This window comes from Talpa occidentalis, unplaced genomic scaffold, assembly GCF_014898055.3.
Source record: "Talpa occidentalis isolate TD23 unplaced genomic scaffold, MPIMG_talOcc4v2.1 talOcc4.9, whole genome shotgun sequence".
Classification (NCBI taxonomy): domain Eukaryota; kingdom Metazoa; phylum Chordata; class Mammalia; order Eulipotyphla; family Talpidae; genus Talpa; species Talpa occidentalis.
In genome coordinates this window covers 72,950,023-72,969,843 of record NW_023605305.1, presented here as the reverse complement: position 1 = coordinate 72,969,843, position 19,821 = coordinate 72,950,023, and the positions used below count along the sequence as shown (strand labels likewise).

At 56.9% G+C, this 19,821-nt stretch overlaps 1 protein-coding gene across 1 annotated transcript in view; it reads left to right on the top strand.

The window, feature by feature from the left end:
- The window catches only part of FLT4 (fms related receptor tyrosine kinase 4), a 37,767-nt gene extending 24,645 nt beyond the window's left edge, over nucleotides 1-13,122 (top strand). Inside the window, exons 18-30 of the mRNA XM_037498164.2 lie at nucleotides 13-117; nucleotides 426-539; nucleotides 766-854; nucleotides 975-1,125; nucleotides 1,522-1,616; nucleotides 1,991-2,113; nucleotides 2,837-2,948; nucleotides 4,020-4,119; nucleotides 4,438-4,543; nucleotides 5,164-5,315; nucleotides 6,375-6,495; nucleotides 7,488-7,573; nucleotides 11,288-13,122. Coding sequence (XP_037354061.1) covers nucleotides 13-117; nucleotides 426-539; nucleotides 766-854; nucleotides 975-1,125; nucleotides 1,522-1,616; nucleotides 1,991-2,113; nucleotides 2,837-2,948; nucleotides 4,020-4,119; nucleotides 4,438-4,543; nucleotides 5,164-5,315; nucleotides 6,375-6,495; nucleotides 7,488-7,573; nucleotides 11,288-11,483 — 1,550 coding nt within the window. The 3' untranslated portion in view covers nucleotides 11,484-13,122. The remainder of the gene's footprint in view (nucleotides 1-12; nucleotides 118-425; nucleotides 540-765; nucleotides 855-974; nucleotides 1,126-1,521; nucleotides 1,617-1,990; nucleotides 2,114-2,836; nucleotides 2,949-4,019; nucleotides 4,120-4,437; nucleotides 4,544-5,163; nucleotides 5,316-6,374; nucleotides 6,496-7,487; nucleotides 7,574-11,287) is intronic.
- The last annotated feature ends 6,699 nt before the right edge of the window (nucleotides 13,123-19,821 follow it).

Below are 19,821 nucleotides of genomic sequence, written 5' to 3'. Positions count from 1 at the left end.
TTGCCCCCACAGGGAGGGTCCTTGGCCATGGGGCCTTCGGGAAAGTGGTGGAAGCGTCGGCTTTTGGCATCAACAAGGGTAGCAGCTGTGATACTGTGGCCGTGAAAATGCTGAAAGGTGCGGGGTAAGGGGGTGGACAGGGTGGGGGCCTAGTGAGAACAGCTCTGGGTGGGCTGGCGGTGTAGGCTGGGAAATGAGGTTTAGAACCTGGTCTCACCCAAGGCTCTACCCTGGAGTCCACGCAGGGCCTGGATCAGTAACAACAATCGCACCTGAACCCCAAGCCCCAGAGGGGCTGGAAGGACGCGTTAGGGACCCCGCCCCCGCACTGACAGTGCCTTAACTCAGCCAGTGACCCGGCTGCACAGGGAGTGGGGCTGAGGCAGGGGGTGCGGCACGGTCCGAAGCCCTTGTGTCCCCTCCAGAGGGCGCCACGGCCAGCGAGCACCGTGCCCTGATGTCGGAGCTCAAGATCCTAATCCACATCGGAAACCACCTCAACGTGGTCAACCTTCTGGGGGCGTGCACCAAGCCGAATGGTAGAGTTCTGGCGCCCTGGCTAAGAACCGGACCCTTGGGCGTCTTGGTTCCCCGCATGGGAGGGGCCTCCTCGACTTGGACCGGTCGGGGCGGGGACGGGGGGAGGAGAAGGCGGGGCGGGGAGCGTCGGCGGGAGGGCATGGAGCGCGGATGTAGCAGCAAAGCTTGCCCCCAGCGGTGGGATCACCTGGCACCTGGCTCCTGCTCTGCCCTGCCCTGTCTCAGGCCCCCTCATGGTGATCGTGGAGTTCTGCAAGTACGGCAACCTCTCCAACTTCTTGCGCGCCAAGCGAGAGACCTTCAACCCCTACGCGGTAGGTGGGCACCCCCAAGGGACCCGAGTTCTGTGGGAGAGGTGGTGGGTCAACAAGGTGGCCTGGGGGGTGTCTATGTGGGTGGCGGCCCCCTTTTGAACCCACCGTGTGCATCCACAGGAGAAGTCCCCGGAGCAGCGAAGGCGCTTCCGTGCCATGGTGGAGAGCGCCAAGGCTGACTGGAGGAGGCCTGGAAGCAGTGACAGGGCTCTCCTTGTGCGGCTCCTGATGGGCAAGGGTGGGACAGGGAGGACTCCTCCAGTCCAAGAAGGTAAGAGCCTGATTTCTCCTTGCCCAAGAAGCCTAGCAGACAAGATGATGCCTCGGGATGCAGGAACCCTGGGATAAACAGGTCCAGGCCCTGTGGAGAGGCGTGCCTGTAAGAGGGCTTAATGCACTGTATCTCAGGATGTGAGGACTTTTGATATCAGGGACTTTTGATATTTGCTTTTAGTATCATTGACTCAGTAAGAGTTTGCCTTACAGATGGGGGAGTAGTAGCAGGTGGAGGCCACCCAGCAGAGATGGAGCTCATACAGTTCTTAATGTATGCCTGAGGGGCCCAGCCAAGAGTGATAGAGCCAGTAGAAGGATTGTGGGAGTTGGGCTGAGGGTGATGGGGCCACAGAGCCATTCTCTTCCTGAGCTCATCTTGTCCTTTGTGCAGCCGAGGACCTGTGGCTGAGCCCACTGACCATGGAAGATCTTGTCTGCTATAGCTTCCAGGTGGCCCGAGGGATGGAGTTCCTGGCCTCCCGAAAGGTGAGCTTCCCGGCAGGCCCTTCAGATGGGAGAAGGACACAAACCCACCTACATGCCAAGATGTGCAGTCCTAAATCACTTCATAGTGACCCTGCAGTCAAGACATGTGCTCCCATTTAGACAAAGAAACTGAGCCCAAAGATAGAAGTGACCTCCCAAGGCCTCTGGCTAGTCAGTGGAGCGGGGAGGGGTGTCTGTCCCACTCTGAAGCTGCTGTCCCAACTCCACGTGCCCTCTCCAAGGCAAATCCTAGGGGTACACAGAAATCTGTCCCTGAAAGAGCAGAGCTCTCTGGTGGGGCAATCGGAGTTCCAGATGTGGGTGTGGCCCAGGGGCCTTCACTGACCGCCCCCTCAAACCTCCTTGTCCCCTAGTGCATCCACAGAGACCTGGCTGCTCGGAACATCTTGTTGTCTGAAAGTGACATAGTAAAGATCTGTGACTTCGGCCTGGCCCGGGACATCTACAAAGACCCTGACTATGTTCGAAAAGGCAGCGTGAGTACAGGCTGTGGAGGGAGGGCCAAGGCAGGGCCCTTCTGTCAAGGAGCAGGATGGAGGACTCAAGGAAGGCGGAGGACTTGAATCAACATGGACCTTGATGGCCTCCTGAGGCATTGAGCCAGAGGAAGGCTTGTGTCCTTTATCCTGACTCACAGGCGTATGGGGGACATGTGAAGATGAGGTCAGGTGTACATTCCAAAAGCCCCCCTGCAGACCGTGAAGAGTGGGACAGGTGTGCTGGGGTGCTGGCAGAGCCCAGTCAGGAAGGGTCACAGTCCCCAGGGCCCCCAGGTAGAGGCCACTGGAGGGAGCGAGACAGAATGCAGGAGGCAGCGGGAGCCAGGGGAGGATCAAGAGTGGCAGCAAGCTTCCAGGGTGGGGCCCACTTGGTGGGCTGCTTTGGGGCTGGTGAGGTATGCAGGGACCTGGTTCCTGGGGAGCTGGACCACTGAGGGTCTGGAGCTGTAGGAGGGGAATGAGTGCTCCCCGGGAGAGCACAGAGAAGAGGAGGAACCTGAGAATAGCCAAAGGGGAGGGGAAAGGGGAATAGCAGAAAACCGTAAGAGCCATCTGAACATGGAGGTGAGTGTGGCCCAGAAACCTTTCTTGGGGCATGGCTCCAGAGTCCTCGCAAGACTGGGAATGGAGGGCAGAGCCCAAGGGTTTGGCCTGGTCCGTCTCTCCCCCAGTGGCAGCACACTTCCCTCTGCCTCGCAGGCCCGGCTGCCGCTGAAGTGGATGGCACCCGAGAGCATCTTCGACAAGGTGTACACTACACAGAGTGACGTGTGGTCCTTTGGGGTGCTTCTCTGGGAGATCTTCTCCCTGGGTGAGTGTAAGACAGGGTCAGGGGGGACCAGAACACTGTTCCAGGTCACCCCATCAGCCCCTGTGGTGCAGGGGAGCTGTCGTGGCTGCCCAAGCCATCCTGAAGCAGGTAGTGTGAGAGCCCCCTCCTCTGCCCTACGCCTCCAGCGTGAGCCGCCCTGACACCACCTCTGGAGGGCAGCAAGTGCCCGCCTGTGCTGGGGCAGAGCCCTGTGCTTACTGGGGATCCCCACCAGGCCTCCCTTTCCCTGGCTGAGCCCCTTCTCCACCTGCTGTGGGGATGCTGCTCCTGCCTTCACCGTGCAGGGGAGAAGCCGGGGGCTCGCTCAGCCACTGCACCTCCTTATGTGCATCCCATGTGGAAACCTGGGCCCACTGGAACGGAGATGAAGTCCCCACACTAGGGTGGGCTGAGGCTACAGACAAGAGAAGTGAAGGCATCTAATGACAGCACTGATAATACTAAGAATAAAGGAGCTTGTAGAGCACCTTTGGGAGGGGGTGGGCTGTGTGTGAGCTGAGGCCTGAAGGGCCCTGGCTGATGAAGGAGGTGGGTCTGTGGGCCCAGGAAGACAATGGTCCAGGGCCAGGGGCAACCAGGTCCCTGGTCCCAGGCAGCGCAGTGTCAAGAGTTGCCACCAGAGGCAGGAGAGGTGGTCCCCGCAGCCCCTGTGGACCTGGGGTGTGAGGACCTGGAATTTAAGTGTGATGGGAGCCGAGCGGGACTCTGAGTGGGGAGAGCATTCTGACACTTGTCTTAAAAGGGTTTCTCTGTCCCCTGCTGCTCTGTGACTAGCCCACAGGAACAGAGGGAGATGAGAGGCCCGTAGGAGCTGTGTGAGGAGTAGGAGCGGGCACAACCTCAGCTGGCCTATGTGGCTCCCCCAATCCTGCTCATCTGTCTTCCATGTTAACAAATTGATGAGTGCTGGGGGAGGAGAGTGACTTACCAAGGCATCCCCAGAGGAGGATGGACAAAGTGTCCTACCGTGGGGGGACCCAGAGCAAGGGTGATTCAGGAGCCTGGGCTGAGCATCACCCCCAACCCACCCCATCCTGTTCCTGCCTTCAGGTGCCTCCCCATACCCAGGGGTACAGATCAATGAGGAGTTCTGCCAGCGGCTGAAAGAGGGTACCCGGATGAGGGCCCCAGAGCTGGCCTCTCCTGCCATGTAAGTCTCCCGGCCAGCTGACCATGCAGGTGTTGGGGGGCTGTAGATTTGGGTGGGCATGGAAGGGGTATTGTGTGCAGGCATGGGAAGTGAGGGGGAAGCAAGAGTCAGAGGGGCAGGAGGGTTTTCTCCGGTCTTCTCCACTGACCCAGCTGCTCATCCACCCCCTCCATCTCCTCCAGGCAGGAGATACTTGAGCCCTGGGAGCCACGGGGCACAGAGTGCATGAGAGACCAAAGTTAGACAGGGGTGCTGGGGTCTGCTGGTACAGGGTGGCGGCAGGCTCAGGCCACAGACCAGCTGCCACTTTACCTGCAGACGCCGTGTCATGCTGAGCTGCTGGTCCGGAGACCCTAAAGAGAGGCCTTCATTCTCTGAGCTGGTGGAGATCCTGGGGGACCTGCTCCAGGGTGGGGGCTGGCAGGTGAGCCCCATTCCACCCTGCCCTGTTGCATGCAACCTCTGCCCGGTCTGGGGCCTTTGTGCCCATGGTCAGAGCCCGTCTTTGCCTACAACGAGCCCGGCTGGCCCTCAAAGGTCCCACAAGGCAGCTCCTGTCTCCCATAGAAAATGATACCACCCTTCACCTCCCTCTTCCTCTCTGTGCCTCTGCCCTCCACCGCCTGTCCCCACCATTGACTTGGGTCTCCCTCCCCACTCTGTGCTCCCCATGGTGGCTTACCCCTCTAAGCCAGCCCAGGGCCATGCCGGAACTCTGGAGTCCAGAGTAGGAAGCTGGGAGCAGCTGCTGCCTGGGCCTCAGGAGCTGGGGATGGGCTCTTTAGGGCCAGTTCTGCCCCAGGAAGAGAGTGAAAGGTGCTGGTGTTGATTGCTGAGGCTGAGAGAACTGCCATGGCTGCCACCTCCACACACCTGGCCTCTGGGAGGGCAGTGGGGAGAATTAGCCAGGCAGGCTCAATTGCCCCTCGGCAAGCTCACAGAACAGCACTTCAAGGGGCAGGACACCTGCAGTCATGCGTGCCAGGTGGGGGCTGACGGGGCCTCTATGGCCTCTGACCCCGGCTACCTCTCCACTCCTCCCAGGAGGACGACAACTGCATGGCCCCCTGTGGCTCTCAGAGCTTGGAGGAGGGCAGCTTCTTGCAGGCATCCACCACTGCCCTGCATGTCGCCGAGGCCGATGCTGATGCTGACGACAGCCCACCCAGCCTGCACCGGCACAGCCTGGCTGCCAGGTCAGTCACCCTCCCAGGCCCAGGGCTCCCCCAGCCCTCAGGAAGGAAGAAGTTTGGATGTTGTATGTTTTATCCTCATCACTCATCCGGAAAATCAAATTAGCAAGACTTGAGACCAACTATACACCTGCTCAGAGTGACGTGATTGTAAATTGCAGTGCTGGTGTAGGGGGTGCCCTGGGGGCCTCTTGGGATCCTCCAAGGTCACATGGTCCTTTGACCTTGCTTTTCTTCTCTGCACCTCTTCTGTCCTCCTCTCTGCCCTCTGACCTCTGTTTGCCTGTACTCCTAGCCCCTGAAATCCTCTCCCCCCAGTTTTAAGGGAGTGCCCATGCTGGGCACTGTGCCCTAGCCAGCTCCACATCGCAGGGAGAGAAAGGAGACTGCAGCAGGGTGAGGTGCTGAGTCCCAAGAGCCACCAGCAGGGACCCTGGGAGCAGAACAGGCCACCCCCTTAATTTGCATTCAGGACTTAGAGCAGTCTAGGCAATCTATTTTGGGTCTTGCCCATGGTTGTTCACTGTCCTGGAAGGCTGTGCTGTCCACATTCCCACTGGAGAGACCCTGCCACATCCACCTTAGGGTAGGCCAGGCTTCTTCCACCGACCCCCCAACACACATATACACTCATGTGTGTGTGAGTGCATACACAAATACACATGTGTATGAACACGTGTGTACATTCACACACACACACACACACACACACACACACAGGCCAGGCAGTGGCTTGTGGCACCAGGACTTCCTGTCTTGCTCGGGTACCCCCTCTTAGGGTAAAGGCTGGTGAGAGACAGGTCACCCTAGACTGAGAATTCTCCACTCAAACCTTCACACCCTCCCAGCTGTGGCCTCGGGAGTTTCAGTCCTCGCACTGGAGAGGAGACACAGCTCATGGCAGCAGACACGGCGGAGCCTAGACCCTCACTCAGACCCATACTCACATGCCAGGCCTGGGGCTTTCCCTGGAAGAGAAGGGGCAGCAGGAGAGGTGGACAGCACTTTCAGAAGGGTGCTGTGGTACATGCTTTTCTTCAACACTTTCCTTTTTCTCCCCAGATATTATAACTGTGTGTCCTTTCCGGGGTGCCTGGCCAGAGGGACTCAGACACCGGGTGCCTCCAGGATGAAAACGTTTGAAGAATTTCCCATGACCCCGACAACCTACAAGACCTCGGTGGTAAGTGAGGGGGTGCTGTGTGGGCTCTGGGGCTAGGAAGACATCAAGAACTCCTGAAACAAGCAACAGAAACCAGCTCAGACCAGCTACAACAGGAAGGGCACCCACTACTCCCTGAGATATGAAGTCTTGGGCTGACTGGGGCCTGAGAGCTGGCATGATGCCCTAACTCGCTACTACTTTTTCTGGCGTCTTTGTCACTCACACAGGGCTTCCCTCCCTGCAGCCCCTCTCTCGGCAGCATAGAAACCCCAGTGGACACATCTCCTCCTCCCAGTGGGCCTCAGATCAGAGTCAGGGCTCAGCCATGTGGCCCGAGTGGAGCCTGTGTCACTGGAGGAGGAGGAGGGGGCACAGGTACAGCCTTCATCCTCGAGCAGAATGCAACAGAACGTGTCCACTTGGTAGAAGCACAGACTGAGCCTCCCCACCAAATTCAGTGGCACACAATCTGGAGCCTTCAGGTCCATAGGAGGTCTCTCAGATAGAGCCGGCCCACAAGGCAGGGCAATGGGAGCCCTGGGCCAGAGCCACACAGACCAGGGCTGTGTCCCCAGGCCAGAGGCCCCAAGCCCACAGAGTGCACTTGCCCACCAAGGAATTCCAGGTGTCTACCTCACTGAGTCACACATAACCACCTGTGGACAAAGCCACGTGAAACCTGGATGTATCAGGCTAAGCTCTGAGTACCCAGATTCTTTTGATAGCTTCTTGCTTTCCCCAGTGATAGTGCTGGGCCCTGGGTCACCTTGCAGGTCCCCCAGTTTTGCCCCTTCTTGAGTGCAGACCAGGCGTAGTGGCCCTGCCACCCACTAACCTCAGTTACCCCCTCCATGTACTCTGGTGGCAGAGCAGACCCATTTCAGACTTGGTTCACAGGACAGGTGTTAGGTCACAGGTCACGTATGACAGCCTCTGAGATAGGCTTCAGGACAGCCGCTCCAAGGCAGGCCTGAGGAGGCCCGCGTCCTTGACTTGTTCTCCCCACACAGGACAACCAGACAGACAGTGGGATGGTGCTGGCCTCAGAGGAGTTTGAGCGGCTGGAGAGCAGGCACAGACAAGAAGGAGGGCTCAGGTAGGACCCCTCCAGCCTGGCCCCTGCGAGGGGCCACAGAGGGTAGCTGGGACTTGGTGTGCCTGTCACTCTCCTACCTGAAACTTTTCATGGCTCCCTCTTGTCTTTATGTGTGTTCAGGGCAAGCCTCTCTAGGCCTCAAGGCTTCCCAAAGGAACCCCTCCTCTAATCACGGTCCTGCCCCAGCAGTACCTTGTTCTGGACCCCACACCTCCCTCCCCAGTGACAGATATTCAGATTCCACCTCTTTGTGAAGCTGTGTGCACCTGCCCACACATGCACACACATCTCCCCAGCACAGGGAGGCCACCACCGTCCCTTGGCCCCACGGCTAAGGAATCACACAGACCACATGACCCAGAGCAGGCCGGTGTCCTATTTTAATAAACAGGTGGTTAAAGGGAAATAGTTCGTGTGCCCATACAAAAGGTGACCTGGGTGGCAGATGCCCTCCATTTGCCCAAGTAGATAGCCCACCCAAAAACCTATATATTTAAATTTTTAAGGGCATAGGTAAAATAGTTAAATGTCTGCTTGCTCATTTCACTAGTTGACTTACACCTGTTAGGCTGGCCAGGCCCACAGTGTCATATGACATCCCATAACAATCTCACGCACCCAGGACAGCCTCATCTCAGTTGGCCCCGTTGGGGCTGACCAGCTGACGCAGTTTCCCAGAGCAGATGTTGACTTCTGCCTGTGCCGATTTTGAGTCACTATTGGATATTGTGACTGAATAATTTACTCTAAGCCTCAGGTATTTATTTGCATCACATCTGGACAGTTGAGGCTGTTTTCAGCTTTCTTGTGGGTGTAGCTGTGGCCTCTACCACTCAGCAGCTGGGTGTCTCCCAGCGACGCAGGCAGTGTGTCTGGCTTTCCCACTCCCTCTGTTTTTATTGATTGTGTCAGGGGACCTCTGTTGGTAGCCCAGTTTTGGAAAACGAGTGCTGTTTCCATTGACAGAGCAGTTTCTGGCTGTTTCCTTGCCAAAGAGTGTTTTATTTCTTTAAAAAATCAGCAAAAGCGTGAGCCAGAGCATGCTAGCTACATAAATCCAAATATCCACACACCTTTCTGAAGCAACACAGAGCCTCAAGGAAGTGGACGAAGGTGCACAGAGCCCAGCCTGTGACAGGAGAGAGAGGCCCCGGCGCAGGTGTGAGCTAGGACTCAGCCCCAGTGGGCAGGGCCGGGTCTTATTGGGCAGCAGGAGAGCCAGCCTGCCCTGTGAGTCAGGAACAGTGGCCACATAAGCTGGGGGCTGTGAGAAGGAAGCTGAGACCTGGCGGGAAGAGCAAGACTCCAGGGTGAGTCTGAGGCCCTGGGCCACCATCTTGGAAAGGCACTGCCTCTAAAAGGTGGTGAGCAGAAAGACTGAGTGCACCTTAGATGCTTGGTGGTGAAGGAAGAAAATCGCAGATCAGAGTCCTACAGAAGCAAAACGGCATCAAGAATCCAGAAGACAGACACCCCCAAGGACTGGTTTCATTACAGAAGCTGCAGCTCACGACAGCCGTGACAGGGAGCCCGTGCCACTGTTCTTGACACAGGCACGAGCAGGTCTGCAGCTCACCGGGCAGGTGCATTCAGGGCATATGAGTCATTCCCCAGGCAGGTGCAAGGACAGAGTGTGCCCACAGAGTCTGTGGGGAGAGGGGGCCGGAGGAGGGGAGAATGGAAGGAGGTGCTTATCATGCCAGACCTGTCCTGTGTTCTGTTTGCCACTGGGGGGGGCGCGCATCCATGGGGGTGTTTGTGGTCAGGTGCTGCAGGGTGGTAGCACCAGAGGCCAGTGCACTCCCAGCTGACTGGGGGTCCCTGGTCTCGATGCAACACAGGGCATGAAGACAGCCTTTGGGATGTCGCTGAAGGAATTCGGTGACACCAAAGACATGGATGCGATGCAGCACTGTTGCAGGAAGGCACCCAGGGAGCCACCCTCCCTCTTCGCCCTTCGGTGGGGTGGTCTGCTCTTTCTGGCCTAGGAAATCCCAGCATGAATGATCCTGAACAGAAAAAGATGAGCACTATCCACACAAAGCTATTGTAGAAATGGAAACAAAATTAGAATGCGCCCGCTGCTCCCCTCAGCAGTGTACTTCGTCGGTCTGCCTGCTCTGCTCTGCCCTCTGACTCTGGTGAATTCTCTCACCCTCCCGCGCTTCTGACTGTACCCAGTGCTTGTATAAATGAATAAATAAATCTTTAAAAAAAAAAAAACACCTTTTAGTAGGTGTAAACAAAAGAAGAGTAAAGTTGTGATAAACTCCACCAAGAATTAAACATATAATTCAATAAGCAGCAGCACCATGAATCAGAAATTTAAAAATCCAGCATAGAAATGAACAGCAAGAAAATAAAAATGGAAGCTAACTAAATTCAGGAAATGAACTGAAACAGACGACAGATTCTCCCAAAGGAGGACCAGTTGCAGAGGCTGGGAGGACCTGCAGTGCAGGGCCAGAGGCTGGTGTGGAGCGCCAGTCAAACCAAACAAACCAAGGGGAAGGGGAGAGCAGGAAGAAAAGGGCAGAGCTGAGTGGAAAAGATGCAATCCACATGTGACTGGAACCTCTGAGCAAGAAAATGCCAACAATGGACTCAAATTAATATTTTAAACATCAAGGTAATCCTGTTCAATGAAAGCAAACCTGGGCGGACACAAAGGAAGAATGCCTGGGAGACCAGCCCAGAAGAGTGAGCTCTGAGCCTGTCGGGTCCAACTGCCAGGCTGTCAAGATAAACGTTCTGGGAATTTAGGCCGAAAAGACCAAGTCACTTAAGAAAAAGAGAGTCAAGTGGGCATCAGGCTTTTCAGCAACACCTTGCAAAGCAAAATGACAGAAAGAGCAGTGCATCCTGGGGCTGGGAGAGGCAGGGGCTGGAGCCGGCAGGGCCACACAGGCCAGAGGGGATGCCGAGAGGTCGTGGAGAATGATAGGGAGTCCTTGTGGGCGACCTGGCGTTTGGGCCTGCTGCACCCAGGGTGATGGCTGGAGGATAAAATGTACCTTGGAGATGTTGATAGGAGAGAAGAAGGGTGATTATCTGCCCAGGCCTTCCCTGTCTCCTGTTAACCACTGGTCACCCCTGGGGAATAAACTCACCCCCTCTTCCAGAGGCTCATCCCACCTCCAGTGGCCCCTCGGGATGCAGACCCCATGCCTCGTGGGGTGGCATTTCCTCTGTGGAGGCCTTTGAAGGGTCTGTCAGAGGGAGAGGGACATGGTGCACCTGGAGGGTGGCCTGCGAGCAGGAGAGTGCAGTCTGCGTGATGGTGGCTCTCACACAGGGCTGGGAGACGAGAAGGCCAGGGATGTGTTTTGCAGGTAGGAGAGGCAGGCCGGCTGGGTGAATTGAACGTGAGGGGAAGGGAAGGGCGGACGCAAGGACACTGCCTGAGTGCTTGGGCCATGAAATAAATCAGTGCCGGCGCCATTTACTGAGATGGGCAAGACTAGGAGAGAGAGTCTTGGGGGCATGAAGGGGATGCCTCCCAGTGGCCCCCAGCCCAGGCTTGGGTTGGTGCGCGCTCCAGGGAGTGTTTGCCAATAGTCCTGTCAGTCTGGTTTGCTGCTGAAGTCGAATCTGTGCCTCCCGTTGTCCCTGAGCTCACAGAACACATGCATTGTGACCCCAGTCGCACCCAGACCCCTGCCCATCCCGTTCCTCGTTCTCTTCGTACTGACCCCACCATCCCTGTCTTGGCAGCTGTAAAGGACCCAGCCAGAAGGTGGAAGAGACCAGGGCACACCCTGACTCCCAAGGGAGGCGGCGGCTGGACCGGGAATCAAAAGGGGGACAGGTGTTCTACAACAGCGAGTATGGGGAGCTGTCGGGGCCCCGCGAGCAGGGCGACCTCAGCCTGGCCACCCACACATCCTTCTTCCCAGACAGCAGCTACTGAGGCTGCTCTGGAGAGGCCCCCGACCCTGGGCTCAGGTGGCAGGTGGGGGCAGCGCCTGGTGGGAGCAGCAGCAGGAGGCCAGGCTGGGACCTCATCTCTTTTAGCTGGGGTGAGCGGTGTTTTCTCCTCTCTCTCTCCTTCCTGGCTGGGAAGAGAAACCCAGTCTCCAGTGCTCGCCTGAAATCCATCACACACCTGCCTGGGGCCCCAAGCCAACCCTTGGGGCCCTTCTCCCTTCAAATTCAGATGCCAGAGAAGTCAGCCCAGTGTGGGGCACTCCCACCGGGTCTGCCTTTTTGTTTACCTCCTCCCATCACATTGGGTGGTGATGTGACCCCCTTTTTCTGATGAGGATTATGAGATCTGAGAGTCACCCAATGATGGAGGTGGTCTCTCAGCCCTTGCCCCACATCCTGTTCCCCAATACACCGTCTCCTCCCCAAGGGGCATGGCTTTCTTCAGCTGCTTCTCGATGACTGAAGAGAGGGTGCCCATATTTCTGTCTCAGAGTTGCAGGGGCAGGGGGCCTCTCTTAAACGTGTCCAAACAGGTGACATCTTGGGGCAGCCATCTCTACAGTGCCTGCCAGACACAGAGCCTTCTCTCGGGCATTGAGAGAACTATTCAACAAATACTTTTCACTAGAACTTCAGAGACCATTTGAGCCACTGTGAAGAATTTACTTTTCAGTCTGAAAGGAGTTCAGAAGATCTTTCTGAATCTAGGTCTTTCTTGCCTCTGACCCCCAACTTGGATACAGACTCTGCTGTTGCCACCTCTCTCTCAAGAAGGCCCCCCGCCTTCCATCTTCCAGAATGGAAAGAACCAGCTTGTGGTCTCCAGCTGCTCTGTTTGAGAAGCACCTGGTTCTTTCCTCCAGGACCTGGCTTTGCCATTCCAGGATCCTCCCAAGCATTAACATTCTTATGAGAGGTGAACTGTAGAGTCCACTGAGGATGGCTTTGGGGCCAAAGGACCCACCCAGTGTTGCTGTGTGCCACAAGGCAGTCAGTGGACATTCTTGTGGTATCCTGACTTCTGCCCCTTCGTCTATGCATGTCTGGCCCCAGAAGGTCAAGCGTCTGTCCTCACAGGGGACCAGCTAAACACCCACTGGAGGCCAGAGCCATTCTGCCCAGCCCACTCCTCCCAGCCAGCTCACAATGCCCAGCCACCCCTAATATGAGTAGGAGAAAGACCCTCACCTCACTTCAGAGACTGACACCCATCCCAACCCACTAGGCGCTTGCAGGACAGGCAGCCGAGCAGCGAGCAGGGGCTTGCCCCCCCACCCCGCCCCGTGTATCATTCCTTTAGGATACGTCAGATTCACGTGTGACTGTGACTCTCGTGTCCAGTGGACTCCTCTGATGCCCCCTGGCTGTGAGCCATGGGTCCCAGGTCTACTAGTGGCTATCCAGAAGCTGTTCTCAGCCGAGAAACCCAGCGAGGATACAACAGCCCAGTGCCAAGACTCCTCCCCGCGTGTGTTCCACCCACTCGTGTCACCTCTCCTCCTGTCCCATAACTGCACACATAAAAATGTACTGGAAAGAAAACCTGCCACCCCTTGTAGATGAAGTGCTCCCAAAATATCTGAAATATTTAACAAAAGATAATAATAAATTTGATGCCAGTCTTTGAGCTAAAGTGTCTGTGAAGATTTGTTTTACCGTTTCTCCTCCCCGATTATCAGCTCCAAGAAGTCACTGGCCAGGCCACACGAAGAAAAAGGTGGCAAAGAGCAGCTGGGCCTGGCCCCATGTATCGCCGAAGCATCTGTGCAATTCACCAAAACCGTCAGCAGAGGGCACCAGGATGCTGAGCGCCTTCTGCTTCTGCCACTGGGTGGCACCCTGCCCAACTCCCGAGCCTGCTACTAACGTGTTGGTCTAAAGTGACTGGGCACTTTGCCCTCTTCTACCAAAGGCAAATGCTGACCCAGGCCTGAGCACCGGTGACCCAGAGGTCAGGAAGCACAGTTCAGGCTGGGTCCCTCCACCCAGCTGATCATCCCCACCACGGAGGTGGGACAGGACCAGAAGGGTGCAGTGCGCACCCACCCAGGGTCATCTCAGTTGAGTGTGCACCTGGACTCTGAGATCAGGGATATCTGAGCTGGGGCCCCACCCTAACCCCTGCCCATGATGATGCGCTCCAGCCCAAGAGTACAGGCCTGCCATCCACAGTCCTGCCCATTCTTGTAACTTCCCTTCACAAGTGAGCACATGGGGCTACAAGGTAGGGTGTCACACTGTCTGGATGCTGCCTCAGTAGGCTTCCTGGGGCTTGGGGGGACACAGCTGTAGTGACCCCTGCACCCAGCTTGGGGCTGGACCCAGGCCCGGACAGGGCTGTCAGCATGACCACACAGGCACCTCATGGGGGGAGAAGGAGCCCAGCAACAGGCCCTGTGTCCCCTGTCCAGGCCTCCCACTCTTCTGAGTCCTGCACACCCTCCTGTAGCCCCTGCTATGACCCTTTCTGTCCTCAGCCTCATTTTTCAACTCCCCACAAAGGCAGCTAGCGAGGGTGGGTTTGCTGTTGTTGTTGCTTTTGCTTCTGTAACAAATCTGCATGTGAATATAGAAAAGCCCTTCACCTCCTACATTGGGTTTGGACATTTTCACTTTACAACATCATTGGTTGAATTTAACCCCTGACCCTAAATGAAGGCCTCTGTTCTGGTGTCAGCCATCAGGACATTGGTCTGGTCACCTAGCCCAAAGCGTGCCCAAGTGTGGTGGGTACCAGCACCCCTCGGTGCCATGCTCCCTCGGTACCATGCTCTCCCACTTCTGGCTGCCAGGACTATCGTTCTGGTCCTGGCTGGGGTCTCATGGCTGCACGCTGTCCCCAGGGCCCAGCCCCATCACTTCCCTGCGGCCTGGGGACTCCAGCTGTGAATGGAAACTGCCACTGAGGACATCTGTGGCAAGCATCCGCCAGGCAACCACACACACCACCGGGGGGTCCCTCAGCCCATCCAGCCCCCTAACAACCTTCTCCTCCTCTCCTTTTCTCTTGCCCCAGCCCTTCACAGGGTGCCCACCCAACTGCTATCCCTCCTGCCCAGTCCCACACCCCAACTTATTTCTGGCAGGAGGGCGCCATGCCAACGGCATGCTCGGGTGCCCCTCCATGCCGTTGTTCTGTCCTGATGTCACCACTGCCCCTCAGCCTTGAGCCCTGTCAGGAGGCAGAACTCCTGGGCTCTGCTCAGAGGCACACATGGTCCTCGACCCTGAGACAGGGTAGGAGAGACATAGGGTCAGAGCTCAGTGCAAGAGGAAACTGGGCTAAGCTAAGGGCCTGGTCAGGAGGAGGGAGGGCCCCGGTGCAGTAGGAGGTGAGAAGGAAAGGCAGCAGGGTCCGTCCTATGGGGCCTAAGAGTACCCAATTAGGAGTTTGTTTCTTGTTTTCAGGGCATGAGGAAGTTTTGAGAAGGGTGAAGTGTTGGACTGACATTTAAGCGCTGAGAAGCACACCTTTGAGAGAGGCAGTGCAGGGCCTCCCAGGGCTTGGGCAAGGACTGGGTGGGGAGAGGCTGGCTGCCCTCGGGTAGGCTCCGGGGGCGGGAGAGGAAAGCTGTAGAAGACACGGGAGAGGAGGAAGAGGTCTGCTGTGAGCCCGGTCCTTATCCAGATTGGCTCTGTGGAAACAACACTTTTCTTAAATGCCTTCCACAAAAACCAGTCCTGAGACCTGTGCCACCCGCATCACCTGAAGCCCAGGCCTTCCTTCTCATTCAGGAACCAAACTTCCAGGGCAAGACCCCAAGGCCTGAGCAGGACAGGGACACAGGGGGAGACCCGGGGTCTTCATGGCTTCCTAAGACCTGGGAAGGTGCTGAGTCCCAGATGTGAGAAGAAAGAGTTCGAGTGAGGGGAGAGCCAGCATTAGAAGCACCTGAGGCCTGCTGGCTGGATTGGGAATGCTGGTGTCCTAAGGAAGCCAGAGGGACCCCAAAGGAGGAAGCAAAGACTCCTGGCTCTGTCAGCACCCTCAGACCCACAGGGCGCCACTCTTGATGTTCTTCATCCTTGTGTGTGTGTCAGGAAAGTGGGGGTTGGGGATTGGGAGCTGGGCAACAGGGTGCAGCACAAACATTGGGCCATCCCTCCCCAACCATGGGCCACCTCCCACCTTACTATTCCTCCCCCAGAAGGCCCAGGCCAACTCCTGAGTGCACCCGGGTAGTCGGTCACAGAGAGCACCGTGACACAGAGCCTGCCTACATGGCCAGATAGCCACATGTAGGCTCCGGGAGGGGGCCAAAGGTCACCAAGGGGGAGGCCTGCCTCGGGACCACCAAACAAGGCCCACGTCCATCAGGCAGACGGCCTGGGTCAGGCCAGGGTCCGGGGGGCAGGCCAGGGTTTAGGGTGAAGGATGTGGCATTCTGAGTCTCAATGATCCTGGACAAGGCACACCCCTTTGGGGCCCCAGTTTCTTATTCATAACTTACCACCTTGCAGAGCTTTAGTAATAAGATGCCTCCCAGGAGTGACCACAGCAAGTGACCACAGCAAAAGCAACATTAGAAGCACTGTCTGTGCAGCACCTGACGCCCCCACTCCCCTCTGTTGACTCATTCACCCACCCCTCCATCAGACCCCAAGGCCCACCCACCCCTCTATCCTTCCATTTCCGCATCCATCCAATCACCCATCCACCCCTACGCCCATTCATTTCCCCATCCATCCATCTGTGGTGTAACAAACGAGCACACACTTGCCCCCGCAAATGCCCCCCAAGGATCACAGAGAGACCTTTTGAGGCCGCAGTCACTGCACATGGACACAGGCATTCTCTGCCACTGAGAACAGGCAGGGCAGGCCGGGAAACCTGCCTGAAGAATCACTTGGGTCAAAGTGATGTCAGTAAGGGAAAATGCATGCCTCCTATGAGACCATACTGGGGGTTCTGGGTCATCCTCTGTGGATCTGCTCTTCAATACCTTAGGAGCAACTGGCTGCCACCACCATGGCAGGACATCCTTGAAGGTCCTGGGTCCTCCCCATTGGACAAGGGTCAGTTATGCAGGTGGGTAAGGCTCCATGGTGCCATCTCTGGGTTGCTCTGTGGTGTGGCCAGAAGTCCATCAGAGTTGGTTTGCAGGCAACTGGGTATGGCCCACCTGGAAAGAGGAATGCCTACCCCCCAAGAAAGGGGGGCCTGGTGCCCGTGGAACGGGGGAAGTGAAAGGGATTCCTATTAAACCCTGTTGAGTCAGCTTCACCGGGCCACACCTGGGATGCTGCAAGTACCTCTCTGATGTGGTGGGCCTGGGTCTGCAGTCTAGGCTGGGGTGCCCCAGGGTCTGACCCACCGACTCCCACCCTCAACTGGCAGGGGCTGCTCCCAACCTGGTGCATGGAGGCAGCACAGTGTGCTCATAAGGGGGAAACTTCCACTCCTGAGGGGCTCCAGGCATGGGAGGGATTGGGGGAAGAATGTGCAGACCCACCTAGAACTGCCAGGTCACCTCAGGCAGGTCTTCTGGCTGGGGAGGGTGACACTGTCCACACAGCCCCAAACCATTCCATTCAGGGAAACACTGCCAGCTGTACCTTCTGTTCAAGGGGCCATAGGACCCTCCCAAGGCCAGCTGACACAGGTAGCTGGAACTGACTGCTTGTGATGTTTCCACAGCTGCTGTCAGTTTCCACAGCCACTTGGAGCAGTGGGTCCCGGTGAGACCCCACGGGAGAGTCCAGGCGACAGAAGATTGTGCCCGAGATGGAGTCAGCGTCTGAGATGTGGCACTGCCGACTGCCAGCTTGTTGCCAGAAGGGGATACGGCTCTGAAAAACCAGAATCTCAGTCTTTGCTGAAGCCACGAGGGTCAGCTCCTCCGTCTCTGTCACTCTGAGCCCACACAACAAAACCTGCGTAGGCAGCAGCGAGCCTCCCCGCCAGGGCAGAAGGAAGTGCATCAGGAGCCAGGTCAATATTGACCCAAGAGAAGGCCCTCACGCAGGAGGAACAGGGTATACTGGCGACCCTGCCCAAGGCCCGCAACTATGAGGAAGAGGAAGGAGGCAGAAGTGGGGTGTTGGCAGGGATCCAGTTGTGACCCCTGGGCAGGACACTGCTGCTCTGTGACTGGGGGTGAACCCCGTGAGCTCACTGAGTGTGGCCCCACTGGGATGGCCGCATCTCTGCCCCTTCAGGTCCTGGACATGCCCATTTGTCTTCTTGGGGAGGACTCGGGCTGGAGGTCTGGGCCCAAGAGGACACCCTGGGTGGAGACAGGGTGGCCAGGGGATCTCTGAGACCAGGCAATGATGCAGGACCCCCAGGATCCTGGGATGGGCAGGGTGCTGGCCAAGCCCCCCCACGCACACCCACATCTGTGGGAGAGGAGCTCAGGAGGAATGTGAAGGGCACTGAGGGGCTGCTTTCAGTCTTGTGTGCTGGCTTCAGAGCTAGACTCAGGAGCAGTTTACCATGAGCGACATCACAGACACAGCCTCAAGCAGAAGAACCTCAGCTGTCAGGCTGATCTAAGGAGACTTCAAACTGCAAAGGCCTCCAGGAGGATACAGGAAAGCTGCCTTGGCCCCAGGGGGTCGTGCAGCTCCCACACCCCCCTCCAGTGCGCTATTCCTGGTCCTGCCACTGCTTCCCCCACCTCAGGATGGCCCATAACACAGCTGCTATGCCTCGAGTGCTTGGCCAGCGCTACAGTTGCAGCATGTCATGTTCCCAGAGAATTCCCAAACAAGTACCCAGTGACCCCTGAAGTCTGAAGAGGAGTGGGGGCCGCTGGGGCTCCAGGCCCAGCTAGTCCATGACATGGCCTGAGACCAGAGCGGCCTGCGCTTCTCTTCAGATGACCTCCTCCCAAAGATCAGCAAAGATGAAGTCTATCTGAGATCGTCAATTAAACATTTTTCAAGTTTAATGTCTGTGTGTCTATAAGGGAGTGTTCAGTGAGTACTCAAAAAATGTACCAATTGTCCATCCACACCTGGGCATGAGCTGCATTCTCCACAGCAACAGAGCTCAGGGTGCTGCAAGACACTTAAGACGAAATCTCTTACAGTCAGTTATTCTCTTAATACAAGTTCCTGTTACCTGCTACTTTTGATAAATAAAGTGTATATGTGCGCTCATAAGAGGAAGAGGGAAGGAAAGGATGAGAGGGAGGGAGGGAGGGAGGGAGGGGGAGTGAAGGGGGAGAGGAGGGGAGGAGAGGGGAGGAGGAGGGAGGAAGGAACTGTGGGCCTTGAGCACCCCGGGCACAACTCCAGGATGGTCTGTAATCAGGACGCAGTGTGAAGAGCCCCGGCTGGCAGCCCGTGTTCACCAAGGGGAGGTTGCTGTCCGGTCTGTTCCAGTTTGCTTAATGACTTACTTAGGACGGTCACCAGACAGGACTCAGAACAGAGATGCTGGCCTGACAAAAGGGGATGAGAAGAGAAGGAGCAGCTCCTGGGGCCCCGGGGAGGATTGCCGTGTGTGCTGACCTCGGTCAGCTGGAAAAGTGATGGGCTCGCTGCCTTTGTCACGGCACGGACGCCACTGGCACCTTCTGCAGGTGTTTGCTGAGGCGAGGGCCACCAGGGAGGCCTAGGCTGAGGGGCTGGCACAGTCTCCTTGGTAACCAACCAGAGCACCCCCACCTAATGCCTGGCTCCTGGGACTAGCAGCCCCATGGTCCTTTCATAACCCCAAATGCAGGATTTGACCCAGGCCCTGGGGTGCCAAAGTTCTTTTCTGCCTCCAGCACCTCTTCCTGGAGGAGCAGTTCAGGTGTCATGTTTGTTTTGGCCCAAAGGATGTCCTGCAAACATTGCCCAGGACAGCTGACCATATCATCTCAGGGCGGGGTTGGGGGTGGGCACTTCAGTGTCACCCCAGCCCTCTGCTGGCAGGAGGCTGGCACTGCTGCTAGCCACTCCCTGGGCCAAGGGGGCTCTGACACCCTCTCTTGGTGCTTCTGCCAGCCTACAGGGAAGGGGGCAACACAGCGTGGAAGGTGTGCTAAGATGAACAGCACCCAAAACCCTCCAGCTCCTGAACCTTTGCATGTTACCTTATGAGTAAGAATCTTGGCAGATGTCAAGTCTCTGAGACAAGGAGATTATCCTGAATGATCCAGTGAGCCCTGAATGCAAGCACATGTGACCTTGTAAGAAGCGAGAGGTTTCACACACACACACACACACACACACACACACACACACTCCACACTCACACATTTAAGCATCAATAGAAGGCCACATGACCGCAGAAGCAGAGATTAGACATGCACACAAAGCAAGGGATGCCGACAGCACCGGAAGCTGAGAGGCCACAAGGCCCGGAGGGACTCCGGCCCTGCTGGCCC